At 42.8% G+C, this 20234-nt stretch overlaps 1 protein-coding gene across 2 annotated transcripts; it reads left to right on the top strand.

Moving 5' to 3' along the window:
* Positions 1-7650: 7650 nt before the first annotated feature.
* On the top strand, positions 7651-19775 carry WEE1 (WEE1 G2 checkpoint kinase). Of its 2 annotated transcripts, XM_074842315.1 has the most exons (11): positions 7652-8352; positions 10741-10949; positions 11452-11518; positions 11602-11774; positions 12724-12845; positions 13503-13649; positions 14061-14156; positions 14236-14321; positions 14569-14739; positions 14831-14976; positions 18335-19775. In XM_074842315.1, the coding sequence occupies exons 1-11, from the start codon at positions 7792-7794 to the stop codon at positions 18483-18485; spliced, it is 1929 nt and encodes a 642-aa protein (XP_074698416.1). In that variant the 5' UTR covers positions 7652-7791; the 3' UTR covers positions 18486-19775. The 2 variants fall into 2 exon arrangements, with proteins under 2 accessions (XP_074698417.1, XP_074698416.1); XM_074842316.1 differs by lacking the exon at positions 13503-13649 and having other exon boundaries at positions 7651-8352.
* The last annotated feature ends 459 nt before the right edge of the window (positions 19776-20234 follow it).

Here is a 20234-nt window from a genome sequence, read left to right on the forward strand (position 1 = left end):
GACAGGACGAATTCAGGTTAGATAAGAATATTGGTGAAGAGTATTTCAGGAGGAAGAAACAAAGAATATGACAGAAAGGATTGGGCGTTTGGCAGGAGAAATCTCTATCCTTTCCCCGTATATTTTACTCCTCTTTTTGAAAGTTCTGTCTCTAAGGGAATGCTTTGGCACATTAGAAGAAAGTAATTTGTAAAAGAGGAATCCTATAAAGTAAAGCAATTCAGTGTATCACTTCCTCTTACAAATTGACTCCCACATTTTTCAGCATTCCCAGTCAATTTTTCTTTCAGGTTTGAATTCCAGGCCTACACCAACTTCCTTAAAGGAATAAAAACAAAAGCTCTATAGACTTTGCAGTCAACTTTTCCCTTTTAAACGTTTCTACAGTTTTTCACCACTGTGGGCTTTGCTTTTCTTTACTGTAGTTCAGTGCCTCTTCTGATAGTAAAAAGAGAGAGGCAATTATTTTCGGTGCTCCAGGCTGATGACCTATCGTGCCAGACGCACTATGCATAACAATAGGACAGTTTTTAACCTAAAGAGCTAATGCCAAAGCACACATGAATTGGCTGAGTCGGGAAGAGTGTGTTTTTATAAGAGTAAATCCTGAAGCCTGACAACAAAGTTGTAAACAGCCATAATCCCTAACGGTATAATTAATCTCAGCAACCCATCAGCTGACCGATACCAGAGGTTTTCAGGCAGTGTGGGAGAAAAGGCATGTGGTGCCTGCTTGGCACACAAGAGAAGGACGGAGCTGATAGTCCAAATAAACAAGATGTCTGAGCTTGGAAGGCAGTTCTTCCTAAACTTTACCCTAGCTCCTAACCCTCAAATATTGCCGGGAGTAATTCTTTTTGTCTGGATGCTCTGTTTTCTGTCATGATCATGCTGTACTAGAACATGGAAAAATCACTCTGCATGCTGTCTACTTCTCAGAGTGCAGTCAGGGAGCCTTCCCCAGGGACAGGATGCTATTTGATTGGTATTTAGCCACCAGGAAAAGATGGTATGGAGTTAGGATGTGATCAAGAGTGTTTCTGAATCTGGCAACTTCAGCACTACAGCAGTTGAGGTTAGTCAGATTGCACATCTTAGGTTGACCATAGCTTCTACTTACCAAGATGTAGAAGTGCCCTATAACAAACCTATTCCAGTCACACTTAGTTTGTCATTGAATGGAAACAATAAATGTTCTGGAAAATTTTCTGTGTAATTTTCAAATATAGCACAGTTGAAATTTCACTAATAGTTGGGTGGGAAGCAAACTGATTTTCTTAAGCAGTAAGGTATTAAAGAGACTGGAAATGAAGGGTAACTTGTGTCCTGTTCAGCTATTACTTCACAACTGTTTGGAACTTTAAAAATATGTTTATTCAGCCTGCATCATTTTTGTCATGAAAAAGACAGAAATTAACACATGCTTTGTCTTTGCAGATACATAAATTCAAACTTCAGCTGGTTGTTGATAGTAAGGTACTCTTTCTTTTTTTGCAAAGCAGTATACATTTGAACATCAGACCCCCAAAAGTGTTTTTTGCTCCATTGATAAAAATCTTCCAAAGCTTGGATCCCTATGACAAGAGACCAAAAAATCAAGAGCCACTTTTAGTTCTTTTGTCATAAATAGTAAACTATACTCTAAATAAGGCATAGAAACAAGCATTTTTCCTTGTTATGTTTATTTTAAAATGTAGCTTAGGTGTTGCCAGCAGTTTGACATGACTTTGATGCTAATTTTCATTCCGCTAGTAAAGTTCACTTGGCCAAAGCAAAATCTAACAGTCTAATTAGACCATCACCACTAGCAGTAAGTGGCTGACAGCTAACCCTATCAGGAATGTGATACCAAGCTTTTTCAACTGAGGGTTATATTCAAAGCAGACTTTAATTATCCCAATAAACATATGAGCTTGTATCAACAAGCAAGCATTTTGTCCTACACAGTCTGTGTTTCTCTCTAATGGGAATGTGACCCCCTTAAATGCCATCCATCTCAGGTTCTGAAGCAGTAAGAGATTTTATATGGATTATTTTTGTTCTGTTTAGATTATTTGAAGCATTTTACTCAAAGGAATGGCCAAACATTTAAACTTTCAGAGCACAAGTGATTGTGTGGAATTTTTTCTATAACAAAAAAAGCGCGTCTTATGTTACTGTCATAACCTCAGCATTTTACCCTTTCCTTTGTTTAAATCCCTCACCAGCCTTTAGGTTGACTGGCTGCTGTATTTTACTTATTTTTCTGAGGAGTTTTAGACTCTCTGTCATGTTACTGCTTGATTCTGTAGTATTTGGCTGAGAGGCTTCTGAGCAGGTATCTTAGTGAGGTAGGTCTGCTTGCATAACAAACTACCACATGGCTGTAGAAAGCTCCTGGAGAAATTACAGTGTTCCAAAGCTGCATCTCCAGTGGGCTTTTTGCTTTGGTGTAGAACTAATTCATATTTGAATATAGATTGTAATGACTGAAAAATCAGAAGGTACAAGAATGGTTTGTGGGACAGACAGGAATAGCTGCTTTTTGTTTTTCAACAGCTATATTCAAGACAGTAAGAGACAGATTTTTGAATGTATGTAGGTTCCTGAGGATGGTGTTAGTGGGAAGAAGGTGGCTGAGCTTCTTGAAACTCTTACTACGCTTTTATCTTTTTTACTTGCATCTTTAAAAAATGTTTGCAAAATGTCTTACCTTAAATGATATGCATAAGAAATTATTAAAATGAGTAGTAGTAAATTTGAAAAAAGGCTGAGTACCTCTTTTATGGTTTTGCTTGTTCCCTGAAGGAGAAAAAGGAAAAATGTTAGTGATACTGGTAAATTCATAGTGACTATGTAGTTTCTGTGTGTTAGACATTTTTGAGGTTTTTAATTGCAGATACAAAATCTTGACTTCTATTCTGATCATTTTAACTTCACTTCAGCACACGAATGGGGCAGTCTAATTGTACCTGTTTTCAGTCATGGCAATTGTTCTGTCTCTTCAACTTTTAGGATGTTTTGGAGGAAATTTCTGATCTGAATACAGCTCTCAGGAACAGATTTTTTTGCCATTTTCTTTGTAAGCAGAGATTTCAAGTGTTAAGATGCAGACATACAGGCAAAAAGAGAGTCACTAAAAACCATTAAGAGTACGAGCTCTCATAGTCACAGATGAATACTGAATTGTATGTGACTGCTTGCCAAAACCTGTGCTTTTTTAATGTACCTTGTATATTATGACTTATTTCTGAGTTATCTTCAGATCTTCCCTTATATTCACAGATTTTGGGCCCAGAATTCTATCTTTACTTTGGGAGGCATCCCAGGTGCTGTCAAATTCCCCATTCTGTTCTCCACCTTAATCTCTTGCTGTTAATATTTACACTTCCTGGGTGAATACATCCTTGAGAAATGCTCTGTCTGCATGCAGACTACAGGCTAAAAAGAGTAAAAGGACTGGAGGCATCAACTACAGACTTTGGACACAAAGTCCACCTTTGATGGAGAACCCATTCAACTCTGGACCTTGTAATGAAGAAAAAGAGGTTGCCAGCGAACAGCAGCTGTTAGCAGCACAACCTCAGATAAAATAATCTTTAAACTGTTCACCTTTAAGCTGTCAGTGGCACAGAGACAACATCTCCCAGTTGGCACACTACCACAGCGACCCGTTAGCCCTGTACATGCCAAGTGTTGCGTGAACACTGGAACACCATCACTGTCACCGGTGACAAGCACGCTGGCCCCTAGGTAGCTGCTGAAACACAAGTGAAAAGCCAAGAATAGCACAGATCTGTCCCTGCTCTCCATTCTCCAGCAACAGCCTTGGCACAGGTGGTTGTAGTGTTTCTGTTTTTCATATAAGCAACTTGACCTTCCTCCTCTTCTGCTTTTTCACTCCATTTACCCTTCTCATAAGATGAACTCATCATAGTTTCATGACTATGCTGGCTGATGTAGAATGGGTTTCATCCGGTTCTTGGCGGAACTCTTCTAATTTAATCAAAGTGGTTTTGGGGGAGTGCAGATGAACTTGTAAGTGCAGGAAATCCTGACAAGATGGCAGTGTACCCACTTCTGTGGCAGTTTCCTCTGACAGACAAATTGGCCATTGTTCCATTTCTTTCCCATTCATCATTATTTGTGTTCCCCCGCTACCCACAAAAGAGGGAACAAAGGTTTTCCTTGAGCTTGAAAACTAGTTAAAAGCAGCTGTTTGTTAGTGAGGGTGTGCTGCCCCAGATAAGTATTTCTGGTAGCACAGTCTTCAGTGCACCAGACTGATATACTTACTTTTTAATTTAAAAGCAAGTATTAAAAAAGAAACAGAAGCCAATTTTGCAAATATATCCTGAAAACCCTTAAACCACTCACATTTGTAGGAATATCAGTCAGGCACTGCCTGGACATGAGGCTACATGCTGTTACCTCTTTTTGGAGGATCAGAGCTTTAGTTTGCAAGATCTACAGATGCTCAAAGATGCAATTTAATCAGCTTCAGAGAATTTGGGATGAATTTGGCTTGGAGAGTATGGTGCAGTGGAAGCCTGCAGAGCTCTTCCCGCTCACCTCTCTTCCTCCTGCAATGATGTCTAAGGGAATTGGCTCTGCGGTGCTTTTTAGTTAGGCTGTGTATGGGCCTCCTAATGCTAGTTACAGTGGTGTCGTGGTGGACAGGATAGCAGAGTTGACACACTCTGTGCGAAAATCATCTTCTCTTCAACACAACCATTTACGGCCCCGTCAAATTACAGCAAAAGAAAAACTGATGCAAATTCACAACAGCACATATGTAGAGCTTATGAGTGTGGTCCTTATATAGCAACTATACATTTTGTTATAGCTACATATTTTTCAGTACTCCCCTTTATTTTCTCTGTTTGGAAATAAACTTTCTTTTAAAACAATTGTGTTACTGCTGTTTCTTTCTTTCTCTATTCCTTTTTCCTTTCCTCTTGCATCTGTCTTCAGGAATGCCTCCTTCAATGTACAAACTCTGAATTGTTGCATTTGATTTTGTCCCACTTACTGATCAGCAAATCATTAGTTAAAGTCTATACAGAAGGGCTTCTGAATTTCAGTTTGCCACTTACCCTCACTAAATACCTGTGTCTGTAGACTCCAGAAAACAATGCAGCACCAGTTATATTTAGGTTGAATTTGGGAAGGAAACTGCAGCTTTGATGTTCCAGGGGGAGGGATTTACTGAAAGTTTAAATTCTTTAATCTTTTTTTAAAGAAAAGAAAACTTCATATATGACTGAAGCAAGCCACAGCTAGTGACTGGGATGTTTTGAGTCACTAGGAATTGCTTTGCATCTCCCTCTGTGGTTATTAACTGGGAAAGAGATGGAGGTTGTATTTTTTTAATTGCCTTCTCTTACATCATCTGTTCTAAAACTTGAATGCTTCAGTTAGTATTTGCTATACATTGCATTTCAGTTTAAAAAGTCAGTATTTTTAATGGGACATTATTGTGATTCTAAATTATTGCACACCAAACGTGTTTACAGCACTTTACTTAATGTAGATGTATCTCTGTAAATGCTGCCCAATCCCATTTTCATAGGTTATGTGGGCTACTTTCAGTTTTCTGAAACTAGTTTTCAGGAGGATTCCATAACCTAAAAAATTGTGTTCTTGTGGCTCACAACTGTTTGTCCTGAAAGCAAAAACTGTCTTAAGTTTTCAGGCTACTGAAAGTGTGAGAAATACAGAGAGATGTGATATTTAAGCAGAAATGTTTCCATGTAGGCCTGACAGAAGAAAATGGTAGTGATCCATGTGTCTCAAGGCGATGGAGCTCCGAGCAAAACCATTTCACCATGCAGGCACGAGGAGTGTGTGTGAGTACGGTTATACTGATGGCCAGTCCACTTAGCTAAATTAATTTAAAATGCTCTTACGTTTGTATAGTGCTGGTGGCATGGGCAGTGGTCCCCACATTCTACTGGTTCAATCCCTGCAGGTTACCAGCAAGAGCCATTAGGGACAGCTGTGCTGCCCTGTGTGGCAGCTCTCCACAAATAAATGGGTATTTACAGGCAGAAGAGATTAAAAGAGTAGAAATTGCTAGCAGAAGTGGGGTATGGGACACTAGCATCCCTGTGGTGTTTCTTACATCCCAGAAGCACACGGGCTTGAAAAGTGGCAGTTGTGTGAACATCACCAGTGTGAGAAGGGGAGTAAAAAAGTAACGTTATTTTTGGTTTGGGCTTCAATAGAAAATCTGTCTAAAAATAATTACCTGTTGGAGATATAGGTGTCCTGTTTCAGGAGACAGCAGAGAAGGACCTCCAAGCCCCACTGTTGACCACAACCTGCCCTTCAGCAGCGGGAACGTCTGTACCCCAACTGTGGCTGCGGGAGCTGGAACTACGTCCAAAGGTGCTTCTGAGGCTTCTGCCTATGGACATCAGGGAGCAGTGGCCCAGAGACAGGAGACTGGCAAACGAGAAACAGGGTTAAGTACAAACATATATTTTCTATTGACTGGGCCTTAGGTATTTTAGTTATCTCTGAAGCTTGCAGACTCCCAGTGCTGCTCTCTGTACGGGTGTCCCATTTGCAGCAAATGAGGTTTTTGTCCTCAGGGGAGGAGGTTGCCCAGGGCGCAGGCTGACAGAAGGGCTGTGTGCAAGGTCTGAGCATCCCGTGCCCCCAGCTTTCAGGGAAGCGCACCCCTGGTGCTGCCTGCGCGTCCAGGGGATGGTGTGCCTGCCCGCAGACCCTGGGGGAATCAGGGAGAAACTCACAGGAATATGCACCTGGCTTTCTTCATGTGGTTTGGGGCTCCTGTGGCTGGAAAAATCTCCTTTTTTTCAGGGGGTAAAAACTGCTTTACCCAAGGGGTTCATTTTAAGATGTTTTGGCACAGGATAGAGACTGGCAGGTTTGTTGTGTTACATTTAATCAAGGTGGTACAAGATAAAAAATGAAGTTGCAAGACAAAGATGTGGCACCTGTAGGGAAATGGCCTGTCTGATGTCATCTGCTGCAAATCGCATTTGTTGTGCTGAGACTTTGATTTGTTTAGAAGTGTCTTGTAGGAGTTACTGTTAAGAGCATGGGGTGCCGTATTTGAGGCTCTTGTGTTCCTGACCGCATTTAAAATCACATGAATAGTTATTGGAATGTGTTAATTTTTTGGTTTAGCTAAAAAAGGCCGTCTTTAACTGGCCTAGAAGTTATTGTTTTCGGGCACATGGAATGGAGATCTTTGCACACTCTTTCACCAACAAAACGGTAGCTGTGAACCGAGGAGCTGCACCGCCGCAAGGGCAGCGCGGGGCCGGCCTCGCCCGGGCTGGGCAGCCCGGGATCCCCGCCCGTTCAACGCCCGCTCCTCGGACGGCACCGGCCCGGCCCGGCCTGGCCGTCCCCCGGGCTCCGCTGCCGCCGCTGGGCGGGGCCGCGCCCCAGGTCTAAGATGGCGCCTGTCCCGCGCCTCAGCGGGCGGACACGTCTGTGTGGCCGCCTCGGGGCTGGTTTCCGGTGGCGAGCCCCGCCCCCCTCCGCTCCCCCCCCCCTCCGCTCGCGGTGTTCGCGCCAAAGCGCCCCGTGACGCGGCCGCGTGTGGGTCCGCCCCCGCCCGCCGTGTTTTCAAACCGAGGGGGCGGGCGTGATTGGCTGGCGTGCGCGCCACGTGACTAACGGTCGCGGGAAAGCCGCGGAGTCCGAACAGCGCGAGGCGAGGCGAGCCGTGCCCGGGGCAGCGCCGCGCGGAGCCGCCGCCGCACCCAGGGGCGTAGCGTAGCGTAGCGTAGCGTAGCGCGGCGCGGCCGGGAGCGGGGCTCGCAGCGAGCCACCATGAGCTTCCTGAGCTTGCAGCAGGCGGCGCCGCCGCGGCGGGTCTCGGCCCGACGGGCGGCCGCCCCGATCCGGCAGAAGCTGTTGTTCCTGAGCGGCCACAGCGACTGCGAGGAGGAGGAGGAGGAGGACGAGGAAGAGGAAGGCGGCAGCAGCGGTAACAGCACCGGCGAGGACTCGGCCTTCCAGGAGGCAGACTCGCCGCTCTCGGCGGCTCGCACCCCGGCGCGGGGCGATCCGCCCCTGCTGGAGGAGGAGGAGGAGGAGATGATGGAGCCAGCCGCGGCGCCGCTGCCGGTCGAGGGGGACTCGTGGGAGGAGGAGGGTTTCGGCTCCTCTCCGGTGAAGTCGCCCGGAGCCTATTTCATGGCCGGCTCGCCCTCGCCGCCGCCCCCTCATAAGGGCCGCCGCTACTACAGGCGCTCCCCGCCGCACCCGGCGGCGAGCGGTTACCGGGCGCGGAGTGAGGAGCCCAGCTCGCCGCTACCGGACTACCCCGGCACCCCGCCCCACAAGACCTTCCGCAAGCTGCGCCTCTTCGACACGCCGCACACGCCCAAGGTGAGGCACCCGGCCCGGCGCCGGAGCGCTCCGCCGCGCGGCGGGGACCCCTGCTCGGGCTGCCCGGGCTGAGGGCAGAGGGGGGTGCGGGGCCGGGCAGTGCTCGGCGGCCGGCCGGCCCGCCCGCCCCCGGGGGAGCGCGGGCGGGGGGGGGGGGAGGGGGCGCCGGGGGGCCGCGGGCGGCACCCCGACGCGGCCGGCGGTTGGGATGGGTTTAGGGGGCGGCGGGGGCCCGGGGCCGAGCGGTGCCGGTGCGGTTGCCGCCCGCCCCGCGAGCCCCTTGCGCCACCCCGCCTGCCCGCAGCGGCACGTTGGCGTCGGCGCCGGGACCTGCCCACGGCCCGTCCGTTACGGTTGTGTAACCGGCGGGGGGCGACGCTGCGGTTCCGCGCGCCGGTGGGCCCGCCGCGGGGGGGGGCGGCGGCGGCGGCGGGCGCCGCGGGGAAGGCCGGGGAGGCCCCGCCCCGCCGAGCGGCTCCCTCAGGTCGGGGGGAGACCGCCCGGCCGTGGCGGCAGGGCGGGCCGGTCGCTACGCTCCGCTGCCGGCGTACGGGTCTGCCGACGGGGAAGCGAAAGTAGAACCGCGGCTTCCCCGCCGGGTGTTTTGTCCCGTAGGGTGGCTGGGGGCGTGGAACTGTCCCCCGTTATATGTATAAAATGTCTATATAAAAATGTATAAAAAAGTTAAAACACTTATAAATATATAAGTACCTTGGTTTTGCTATATTTTGTGGACAATATTTTTTTAAAAGCTGAAACTAGAATATTAAACTCTTAAAATAAATATTTTAGTGTCGTGTGGCATTTGTACCTTTACAACCAGAAAGTTAAAGCTTGAATTGGAGCTTGCCCCAGCGGGTCTGTCAGCGAGCTGGTATGTCTGTGTGCCCGATGCCGACGCACGGCCAGGGCCCGCTCTCCTGCAACAAATGTAAAAGGCTATTTGAGTAGTCGATGCTGTTCAGTTGGTGGATTTCAAAGTTTAAACGGGTAGGTAGCTCTTAACTGAGTCAATGACAGACTTTTGGAAGGCATTTCAACTTTTGAAATTGACACTCAGGTAAAACACTGTATAGTGAATTTAAATCTAGTGGTGATAGGCTTGCTTTCTTCATTACTTTTTATATAGTCCTTTAGTAAGTAATCCATGGATAATCCCCGGGGATAATCTCCCAGGGATCTATAAACTATAGATTGAAAACAACTGGTTTAAGATGCGAGGAAGGCAACCTTGTTAATTGGTGTCCTACAGCTTCCATCTCAAATGAGGTTTCACTGGTAGAAATCAGTGGTACATGTTTGGAAATACTAAAATTGGTCATGGTCTTGTAGTGAGTGAGGAGCAGACGCTTTAGAGATGCAAGAGTCTTGTGGCTTGTGACGCTGAAATCAACATCTTAATGCTGTGGTTCAGTGGGATTCTTAAATTTGGTGCCTGAATTCCACATGGGTTATCTTGGAGAGGTTGTTTTTGAATCTGAAGGAATTGGTTGGTTTTAAGGTATCCAGTGGCAGTACCAAAATGTGTGTTTAGATGCACAGTGATTTAAAGGTCTTTGGTCTTCATCTAGTCCAGATTTGGGGAGTGCAGTTGAGATTCCCAAGTACTGAGCCTTCTTCCCTATAGTGATTTAGGCTTCAGTTAGGTCAATTTATTGTGAAAGGTGTTGCTAGGATAAGGCAGTATTTCTCTTTGTGATCCAGTAGGTCAGTGATTGGCATCCTCACCAGGGTGTAGGAAACTCAGGTGCAAACTTCCCTACCTAACTGGGAGAGGTTTCATCGTGTACTTGGAAAATGCCTGATCTGACAAATTACCACCCAAAACATCTGTTTTGGATTTTGAACTGACAGTGCAACAGTGCTGTCAGTTCTGAAGCAATTTTTTGCAGGCTCATGAAGAGGCATCTGTGCATCAGTATTAAATCTTTTATTAGTTTATTTTTTTAGCTTGCCACCTAAATCTTTAGTCACGAAAGATAATTTCCTATGTCTGATCTAACTTCCATATCTTGTGTGTGAAAATCATGGTAATATAGCACAGGATATGTCCACGAGTTTCATCTGCATTCCTTTCATGGACAAAGAAATGTCCAAGAAATTTAGGTTATGACACGATTAAATACAGAAGAACACTGCTCTCATAATCTTTCCTGTCTTTTAAAAATTACGTTAATATTCAATGTTTCCTTTAACTGTTTTTGTGTGGAGTGTGAAGCCTAATAGTTTCTCTGGAATTCTTTCTGATGGCAATGCAGGTATTTAAACAACTCATGCTAACTTTGGTTAGACAATACTGTAATGATGGCTTTCAAGCATGACGTGATTGTTTATGTCTGAAGCAATATTGAGGCTATAAATATTTTTTTTTTTTTTAAATAAATACAGAGTTTGCTTTCTAAAGCACAAGGAATAGGCTCCAGCTCAGTCAAACTTCGAGGGGGCTCTCTATTTATGAATGTTGGGAAATTGGAGAAGCAAGAAGAAGATATTAGACAAACACCTCATGTGAACATCAATCCCTTCACGCCCGATTCCATGTTCCTTCACAGCTCTGAAGGAAAATGTCGTAGGAGGAAGAGAACGCACTGGAATGAGTGAGTAACCTCTACTTTCCTTTGTTAAGCTTATCTTTAGAAAAAGTTTTGTTACAAATTGCTTTTGTGAAAGTATTTTTCCTTGCAAATCTGTTAGTGATGCATAATACAGCTCTTAAAATATCTGTTTTTTGAGATGCATGATATTATGAAATAACCATTTAGGACTAGATCTTTTGATTAGTATATAGAGAGGATAGACTAGGCTGTGTCCTACAGTCTTTTTACCTGACCGAATGAGCTATACACACAGTCTTTTCTTGAGGAAGGAAAAACACATTAAATACTAGTATGAAACATGAAAGAAATGACAGGTATTAGCATGGTACCTTTATTTTATTTTGTGAGTTTGTGTTTACAGATGTCTAGCGTCCAATTAGTTTAGCTAAGCTTAGGAAAAATGGGACAATTGGATCTCAGAAAAATCAACAGCTGCTAGATTTCAGTTTTAAGTTTACTTAAGCCGTATTACTTATGCAAAAGTAACTGGCGTGAATTTTAGCTCTTGTGGAGAGGACATGGAAGCAAGTGATGGAGAGCCTGAAGATGAAACCATCAGACCTGCTAAGGTAATTAATTTTTAGAACTTGATACTAAGTTTGGCAGTTTGTGAATCTGCAGATCTAAGTATTTTTCGTTCTAATTTTTGCAGAGGATAACAATAACGGAAAGTAATATGAAGTCACGGTATGCAACTGAATTTCATGAGTTGGAGAAGATTGGATCTGGTGAATTCGGTTCTGTGTTTAAATGTGTGAAGAGGCTTGATGGCTGTATTTATGCAATAAAGCGATCCAAGAAACCCTTAGCTGGCTCGGTGGATGAGTGAGTATTTCCTGCTGTTAAAAGTTAAGTCACCTCTTGGTGCCTTTTCCTCCCATGTCTCTTTGTATTGGTGTCTAGAGAAGGCATTTAAGATAAAAGTATAATAAATATACATGAATTAAATGTAAAACAGGTACAATTTTGAAGTCGCTTCACTTTTTCAGTTTTTTTCCTGAATACTGTGTAGTACTGGGGAGGAAAGGCTACTTGGCCTTTCTCCTAGCAGACGTTTGTTCCAGTATTCTGTGTGGGAACAGGTTGTTCTCATCTGGAAAGTAAGAATAATGCTTACTTGCATTAATGGCAGGAGGGACTATATGAATAAACTGCAGTGATGATCCTTTGACGTGTGAAAGGAAAGTAATATTCCCAGCTAGGTCTTCATCTTTGTCAACTTGAATGACATGCAGATTAGTTAAGTCAGTTTGGGGCTATTTTTTGGCATTTGTGAATGAGCCGGTGATTCGTTACTTTTCCCCTCACTGTTCTAATAGTTACAGTGTAAAACCCCACAAGTTTGAGTTGCTCAAAATTACATTTCAGACTTACACAAAAAAAGTTAGGAATTTTGAGTTCGGTCCTACTCCTGGCCTATGATCGTCATTAGTTTTTTTCCTAAAATTTCACTGATGCTTCTCAAAGCTTGCTGCTGCTGGTTGAAAAGTATGTAATGGAAGTGGCAGCTCCCTCAAAAATTATCTGCAACAAAACCTGGTTTTTGATGTTCTATATGCTTAGTCTTTTAATATTATGTAAACTATTCTGGCTGTTTGGATATAAATACGAATCCATCTTGAGGTGTCACAGAGCTGAAAATGAAGATTTTAATTAGAAACCTGAGCTGGCAGAGGGACATGATGTTATGATAAGTGTTTCTATCAAGCTGAAATTGGACTAATTTCACCTCATAATATTCTTGTGTGCTGTTATTTTTCTGTGACTGTAACAGGCAAAATGCTTTAAGAGAGGTGTATGCACATGCAGTTCTGGGACAGCATTCTCATGTAGTAAGATACTACTCTGCGTGGGCAGAAGATGATCATATGCTTATACAGAATGAATATTGCAATGGTAAGTAAAGTTTATCTCTTGTTTTGAACTTGTTTTCAAAAAACCTAATTTCTGAAGATACACAGGTATCTACAAATACCTAGCACTAGTTAGGAATTGATTGCCCTACACATAGCTCATACCATCGTTGTCTCAAATGTGTCTGATGTTCCATTCTGTTGGAAAAGGCATATCAGAAGCAAAAACTACAAAATAGCAGACAGAGTCTTAAGTGTTCAAGAATATTGGAAGTACAGTGAGGCAATTGCGAGGAGCAAAACTATTTTTTTTTCTGTACAATAATACAAGCTGGAATAGAGAAAATTACCAGAGTTTCCTTTAAAAAGGGAGGTGGACTTGATTTCTGAAGCTTTTTGCTATGGTTGATACCCTGCCAGAGACCTGGAAGAGAGTCAGTGGTCTTCTCCATTGTGTAGGTATGCTGTTAATTTGCACAGCAGCTACAGCTGCAGAAAAATAATATTACTGTATTATGTGGCTATAAAGAAGAGATACAGTACTAGATTTTACACTTCCTATATATCATCAGCAAGTTCTTGGCAATATATTCACTGTTAATTGTGGAAGCCAGTTGTACTAACTTTTGGAAGCAAGTGTCATTACTTTGTCAACTGTTTGATGTAAAATAATTAGTTGTTTTAATTAATGTTGTTTTAGGCGGCAGTTTAGCAGATGCCATAAGTGAAAATTACAGGAATATGCGTTATTTTACTGAACCAGAACTGAAGGACTTGCTACTTCAGGTAGCTCGAGGCTTAAAGTACATTCACTCAATGTCACTGGTACACATGGATATCAAACCTAGTAAGTTTGTAAACTGCTTTACTCTCTCTATTGACAACTTTCTCAGTTCGTTTAATCTTCTGTAGAAAAATGAGCAGTTAGCCACACCTTACTAACTGCGAATTCTTCACTGAAGTTCTAAATGGCAGTACAAAGATGTCAGTTATAAAACTGGCTAGCAAACTTAAACCGTTGTTGAGTTTATCTTGGGTCCTTTTTGTGTAATTGACTCTCCTTGCATAACACTTGGCTTCCCTCCCAGCAGAGGGGCCAGAGGGACTAAGTTGTAGTTTCTTGCTCTACAAACTGGGTATGTATACAACTAAAACTTCTCTGTGGCTAAAGCAAACTGTAGTGAAACTAGATTAAGTAGAAATTGCACAGAAACGTGCTGGTGGTTGTTTTTTTTTTAACAATTCTGCTCTTTTTCAGGTAATATTTTCATATCAAGGACATCGGTCCCAAGTACAACTTCAGAAGAAGGTGATGACGATGACTGGTTGTCTGATAGAGTCATATTTAAAATAGGTGAGAAGCAGCACATTGGTGCTCAAGAGTTGCATTGTCTGTTTGTCTTCTGAAAAATAACTTTCTTTTCTTTTTGCAGGTGACCTTGGTCATGTAACTCGAGTATCTAGTCCACAAGTGGAGGAAGGTGATAGTCGTTTTCTTGCAAATGAAGTCCTACAAGAGGTAACTGTTCTGTTTGTGGAAAATAGTGATGTTAGGTATGTATGCTGTTTACTTTAGAGTAATGAGTTGCTGTCTGCTGCTTTCTTGCTGAAGGAAAAACTTTCTAAATGGTATCCCCTTGAACACTGGTAGTACTTAAAGGGGAATGTAATATTTTGGCTGTGTTCAGTGTTGAATAGTTTAGCTGTTAGATTTCTTCTTACACTGGATGGTATGTGTAGTAAATTTTTTTTTTTTCCCTCCCAAGAACTACACTCATTTGCCAAAAGCAGATATTTTTGCTCTTGCTCTGACTGTTGTCTGTGCTGCTGGGGCTGAACCACTTCCAACTAATGGGGACCAATGGCATGAAATTCGACAAGGAAAACTACCTAGAATACCACAAGTGCTTTCTCAAGAATTACTAGACTTACTAAAAGTAAGAACTCTTGTACTAGTGGCTCACTGATTAGTGTAATTTACTGTATTGCTGGCCTTAACTAGAATGCCTTATTTTTCTTTTTTCTAAGGTTATGATTAATCCTGATCCAGAGAAAAGGCCTTCAGCTGTGGCACTAGTCAAGCATTCAGTGCTTCTCTCTGCTGCAAAAAAGAGTGCAGAGCAGCTCCGGATAGAACTGAACGCTGAAAAATTCAAAAACTCACTCTTGCAGAAGTAAGTAGTTCCTTGGGGTCCTTAAATACAACATAATTTCTAATGGGTTTTCATATGATAGTAGAGTGATGATAAAACAGGACTGTCCTTGTTTTTGCATGAGGTCCACAAATCTGTATGCATGTACATACCTGAGAGTACAAAGGCGGTTTGGTAACTTTAAAAGGAAATTTCTCCTTCTCAAGAAGGAACTTCTTGAACACTCTTAAGGAAATCTCAGTTACTCTATTAGTATTCAACGCATACAAAACATTAAAGTTTTTAAAAAAAATCTTTCGAGCATAATGCATACTTTTGAGACATATGTAGTGTAATTTACATCTATATTATTTGAGTTTGTGTTTTCCTGTACATTGAAACACGTTAGGAAATGTGACTTAAAAGAGCTGTTTCGAACTTAAATGAAATGGCACATCAGGAATGTTTTTGGACTAATTTGACTTGTACACAGCGGTGTTGTTAGGTTACCAGAGGACTACTTGTATCAGGAGGTCATCTTGTCCTTCCCCTTGCTCAAACACTCAACTCTGAATTAAAGCTTTGAAGAAGAGATTCCCTTTAGGAAAGCCTGATTTCTTCTTAAGTTTCAGAGAAAGAGTAAATTAAGAGGCAATCATCTGAATCTTTCACTGCAGTTAATGTTGCATGTGTTATGCATAATAGTCAGGCTTTTATGAGGGAATATAGAACACCGATTACTTTCTGACTGGCTTGTTTTTAATTAATACGTTAACTTTGCGTTTGGATTCTCTCTGTTGCTATCTGCTTATCTTGCCATTGCTGCAGTCTGAATGTATCCAGACTTGCCATTTTAGATGGTTGTCTTTTTAATCCTCTTATGAATTACACTGACTGCAGAAAGAATAATTTGACAGTTTGGGCAGGTTATTCAAGGACAGATTTCCTGAGGTAACTTGCTTATATAAAGACAACATATTTTTGCATCACATGAAAGGGGAAGTTGGCAAAGCTAATGTTTCTGAAGACTACTTCTGGCCTGGCAACAAGTAGGGTACATCCTTATTAAATAACTGTAAATCCAATACTGATTTAATAAGAACACTTATCCAGAGTAATTTTTAATGTTGTGTGGTATAGTCTTCCATAAAATAATTCAGGTAGGTATTTTTGGTTTATTTTGTTTTTTTTTTTTTTTTTAATGCTCCTGCGTTTGACCCATTTAAGATACCACTTGTGTATGTAAGTTATCAGGGAGAGGAATCCCTGTAAGGAAGCTCAGCTTTTCCACGGTGTTCTCTTCTTCAGAGGAAGGAAGAATTCAAGATTAGACTTCTAGGGAAGAATGGAAGTATATTGTAAAACTTAATTTCCTGGTAATGGTGTGGTGAGTGGGTGTGCGAACACGTGTGCATTTGTGACTGACATTCAGTCTTTAGGGAAGATGACTAAAAATCGATTGCATTCTCTTACAGTGCACTGACACAGTGATAATATGGGGAGTATTACATGGGGCATGAGTGTAAAAGAATAATACTTCGGCTTAGAAAAATGGGAGTAGCTTATTAAACTAAAACATGTTACTTTAACTACACCTACACCAATATGCAGCAAGCTTGTAAAAGTTGAGCTTCCTTTGGAGTCCAGATGTGCAGTGAGATTACAAGTACTAGTTCTTAGGGCAGAGAAAATTCTTTGAGAGATAGTTTGGGATAGGAGAAATGAAAGAGTATGGGGGGAATCCTTACACTTAGCCATGTGTCAGCATTTAAGGAAAGAGGAAAGGGGTGTGTGGGGATACCCTTAATAAAGATAACCTTGCTCTTTAGTCAGACTATTTCATAGTTTTATCCTGAGTTTTATTTCACTTTGTCTTCAGACTGAGTATTGGTAATTCTCTGAAACAGAATAGTTGACAGAATGTTGCATGGGGACAATGGCCTGTGCTACCTTCAGTGACTCAGCCTCGCAGTTTTGGGCTCAAATTTTTTTAGGCAAAAAAACTTAGGTGGTTGAGCTGTGTGGTGCGGTCGACTGGCCGGATGGAAGGGATGTTCCATCCAGAGGGACCTGGACAGGCTGGAGAGGTGGGCCACTGCAAACCTCATGGAGTTCAACAAGGCCAAGTGCAAGGTCCTGCACATGGGTTGGGGCAATCCCAAGCACAAATAGAGGCTGGGTGGTGAGTAGCTGGAGAGCAGTCCTGCGGAGAACGACTTGGGAGTATCAGTGGATGGAAAACTATGAGCCAGCAGTGTGCACTCTCAGCCCAGAAAGCAAACCGTGTCCTGGGCTGCATCAAGAGAAGTGTGGCCAGCAGGTTGAGGAAGGGGATTCTGCCCCTCTACTCCACTCTTGTGAGACCCCACCTGGAGACTTGTGTCCAGCTCTGGGGGCACCAACATCAGAAGGACACGGACCTGCTTGAGTGGGTCCAGAGGAGGCCGCAAAGATGTTCAGGGGGCTGGAGCACCTCTCCTGTGAGGACAGGCTGAGAGAGTTGGGGGTGTTCAGCTGGAGAAGAGAAGGCTCCAGGGAGACCTTAGAGTGGCCTCCCAGTACCTAAAGGGGCTACAGGAAAGCTGCGGGGGACTCTGTATCAGGGAATGTAGGGATAGGTCATGGGGTAACAGTTTTAAACCGAAAGAGGGTAGATTTAGACTAGATGTAAGAAAGAAATTCTTCCCTGTGAGGGTGGGGAGGCCCTGGCACAGGTTGCCCAGAGAAGCTGTGACTGCCCCCTCCCTGGAAGGGTTTAAGGCCAGGTTGGACGGGGCTTTGGGCAACCTGAGCTAGTGGAAGGTGTCCCTGCCCATGGCAGGGGGATGGCATTAGATGATGTTTAAGGTCCCTTCCAACCCAAACCATTCTACAATAAGCTTTTGATGTGGGTATGCAAAAGGAAAAGGATGCTTCTGGAGTTGTCTGTTACCAGTTATATTCATCTGTGTTCATCTAAGTGTGTTCCCGTTTGAATCTTCCATGGAAGTTCAGTTGTGGCCGAATGCTTCATTTGGGCAAACCTCAGTAATTAGTTCATCAGTGATTTATCATATGGCTTGTACTAGAAAGTAAACAGCATCCTGCCGTGTTCTTGTAATTGAAGTGTTGAGCTACTTATAGAAGGCTGAATTTCAAAATCTGGTGTAAGTTGTGTGGATTTGACATTTCATTCCCTTGTTCAAAAGAAAGAACATCTAGACAAGTAATGAACATCCCACTTCTGTTCTCTGGGTTGTAAACAGGTGCATGTGATTGATAATGGTCTTAAGACTTGCTGTCAATTTAGGTCATGCTGAATTCTGAACTGCTATAATTAATTTGACATGCTCTTGCTGTGATATGCCTGTAGTCCTTACTGATACTGTTGCATAAGTGTGACTGAGTCAATGTCTTGCAGAGAGCTGAAGAAGGCACAGATGGCAAAGGCCGCAGCCGAGGAGCGAGCACTGTTCACTGACAGAATGACAACTAGATCTACAACACAAAATAGACCATCTCGACTCATTGGAAAGAAAATGAACCGCTCAGTTAGTCTTACTATATACTAACTATGAAGTCTAAAAGAACTACTGAGGATGGCTATAGCATCTCTGCTGGACTGAAGCCTAAGGAATTGAAGGAAGCACTCAATTCCTGGTTTCTTGTCCTGTCTTTGATCAGTGTCACTAGTTTTACGGGAATTGCTTCTGGGTTTTTACTTGTACAATACAGCTGATGAGCTGTATTAACCATTTGAGTTAATGGGCTCTGTTACTATGTTGTCTATCGAGGTTCCATAAGCCTTTCAGTTAACACTGTTAGATGTTACATCTTCCCAGGGTTAACCACTATAGTGGTGTGCTGCTTTGTAGTGTTATGGCATTGTAATAAGAAGTAATACCCCTAATGATCTTTAAGAGGGAGGGATGAGGCCTTGCTTTGATAGTTACTGATTTTTTTGGAGCAGAGGGGAAGAAATTTTGAAAGACAGGCTTTAAGGCCACCTACACTCAATGTACCTGATGTCAGGTAGACTTCTATTGTGAATTTTATTTGTATATTCAACTGGGAGCACTTTGTAGGCATTGTATAAACCACAGCTTAGAAACCTGTGGAATCAAGTGCCATGTGGAACTGCTGCTATTTTTAGTTTGTTGTCCTCGCTGTAAACTGTAGCATTAAAACAATCATTATTGTGTTAATAGGCTTCTTGTTAAAACAATTACGTGAAAAAAATCTAAGCTGCATTTTAGTGAAGGCAGCATTTTTCTCTCAAAGCTAGTGCATTGTGAAATAATGCACCAATTTAATATTTGGACTCTATTAGTGTAGTGCAGTTGTTTAATGTTTTGGCTGTTGATGTTTTGTAATTCTTTCTAATAAGGTTCTCTAAGTGTTGGTATTCTTCATTTGTCCATTCTTGAGGCTTTTTGTATATTTTTTTTTTTATGTTGAAGTACTTGTAAATAATTGTTTAGTGTAAGTGTTCAGGTTGTTCTTCATTGTTTATGTACATAAGTTTGATTGTGCTTATAGTATATTATTCTGAAAACTGCAGTCTGAGATGCCAACAGACAAACCTTAACTATTCAGTTTTAAGTTCCAAAATGAACAGAATGTGGCTGTCAGAACCTGTACTGATGTTGGACCTAGGATGACGGATGTTGCTAAAAAATAGAACTGTTCTAATTACTGGCTTGCCTCTTCATTAATTTTAGTTTAAACAGTGTTTCCCATTTGTGCTCTAGTTGTTCTTACTAGTGTTAAATTTGAATATTAAAGTTAAAGTTTTGTTTAATATTGTCTAACACTTACTTAACTCCATAGTTGTGGAAATAAAACACTGAGTCAGGAATGTACTATGGCAAGTCCCACTTTGATCTGCTTCCTGCTGCTGCATAACGCTTATGGTTCCCTCTCACAAGAGTGGCAGTGAGGTAACATACTCGCTGATAGTTACGATAGAAGGACCACAGTCTGTGTGATACTATCCATAGCAGTCTGTCCTCTACAGCTTCAGAAATGGTACTGCATGTTGGAAAGACGAAGCCCTGGCAAGACTGGAAGTGGAACCCATGACTGTGAAGATGAAGTACTAGATGAAACAATGTGAAGAGAGACCTGGGTCTGAGGTAAGGAGGAAAACTCATGAATTGCTGAGAAGGGGAAGAGAACTGCTTATTTAGAAGTTGGGAAGAAAACAGTGGGAGGAATTGGAATACTCTAGGGAACACAGTAACAGCATGTTCTGTGGCCTGGATGCAAAATTTTTATGCATTTGTATTCTACCTCATATAAAGAAGAGAGGTACAGTAAAA

Source organism: Strix aluco, chromosome 16 (genome assembly GCF_031877795.1).
Source record: "Strix aluco isolate bStrAlu1 chromosome 16, bStrAlu1.hap1, whole genome shotgun sequence".
Classification (NCBI taxonomy): Eukaryota; Metazoa; Chordata; class Aves; order Strigiformes; family Strigidae; genus Strix; species Strix aluco.

Bases quoted from the DNA above. Each gene is read 5' to 3' on its own strand.
- WEE1 (XM_074842315.1), top strand. From the start codon at position 7,792: ATGAGCTTCCTGAGCTTGCAGCAGGCGGCGCCGCCGCGGCGGGTCTCG. The intron at 14,157-14,235 runs GTGAGAAGCAGC...TTCTTTTTGCAG, and splicing joins TAGAGTCATATTTAAAATAG to GTGACCTTGGTCATGTAACT. The intron at 14,740-14,830 runs GTAAGAACTCTT...CTTTTTTCTAAG, and splicing joins AATTACTAGACTTACTAAAA to GTTATGATTAATCCTGATCC.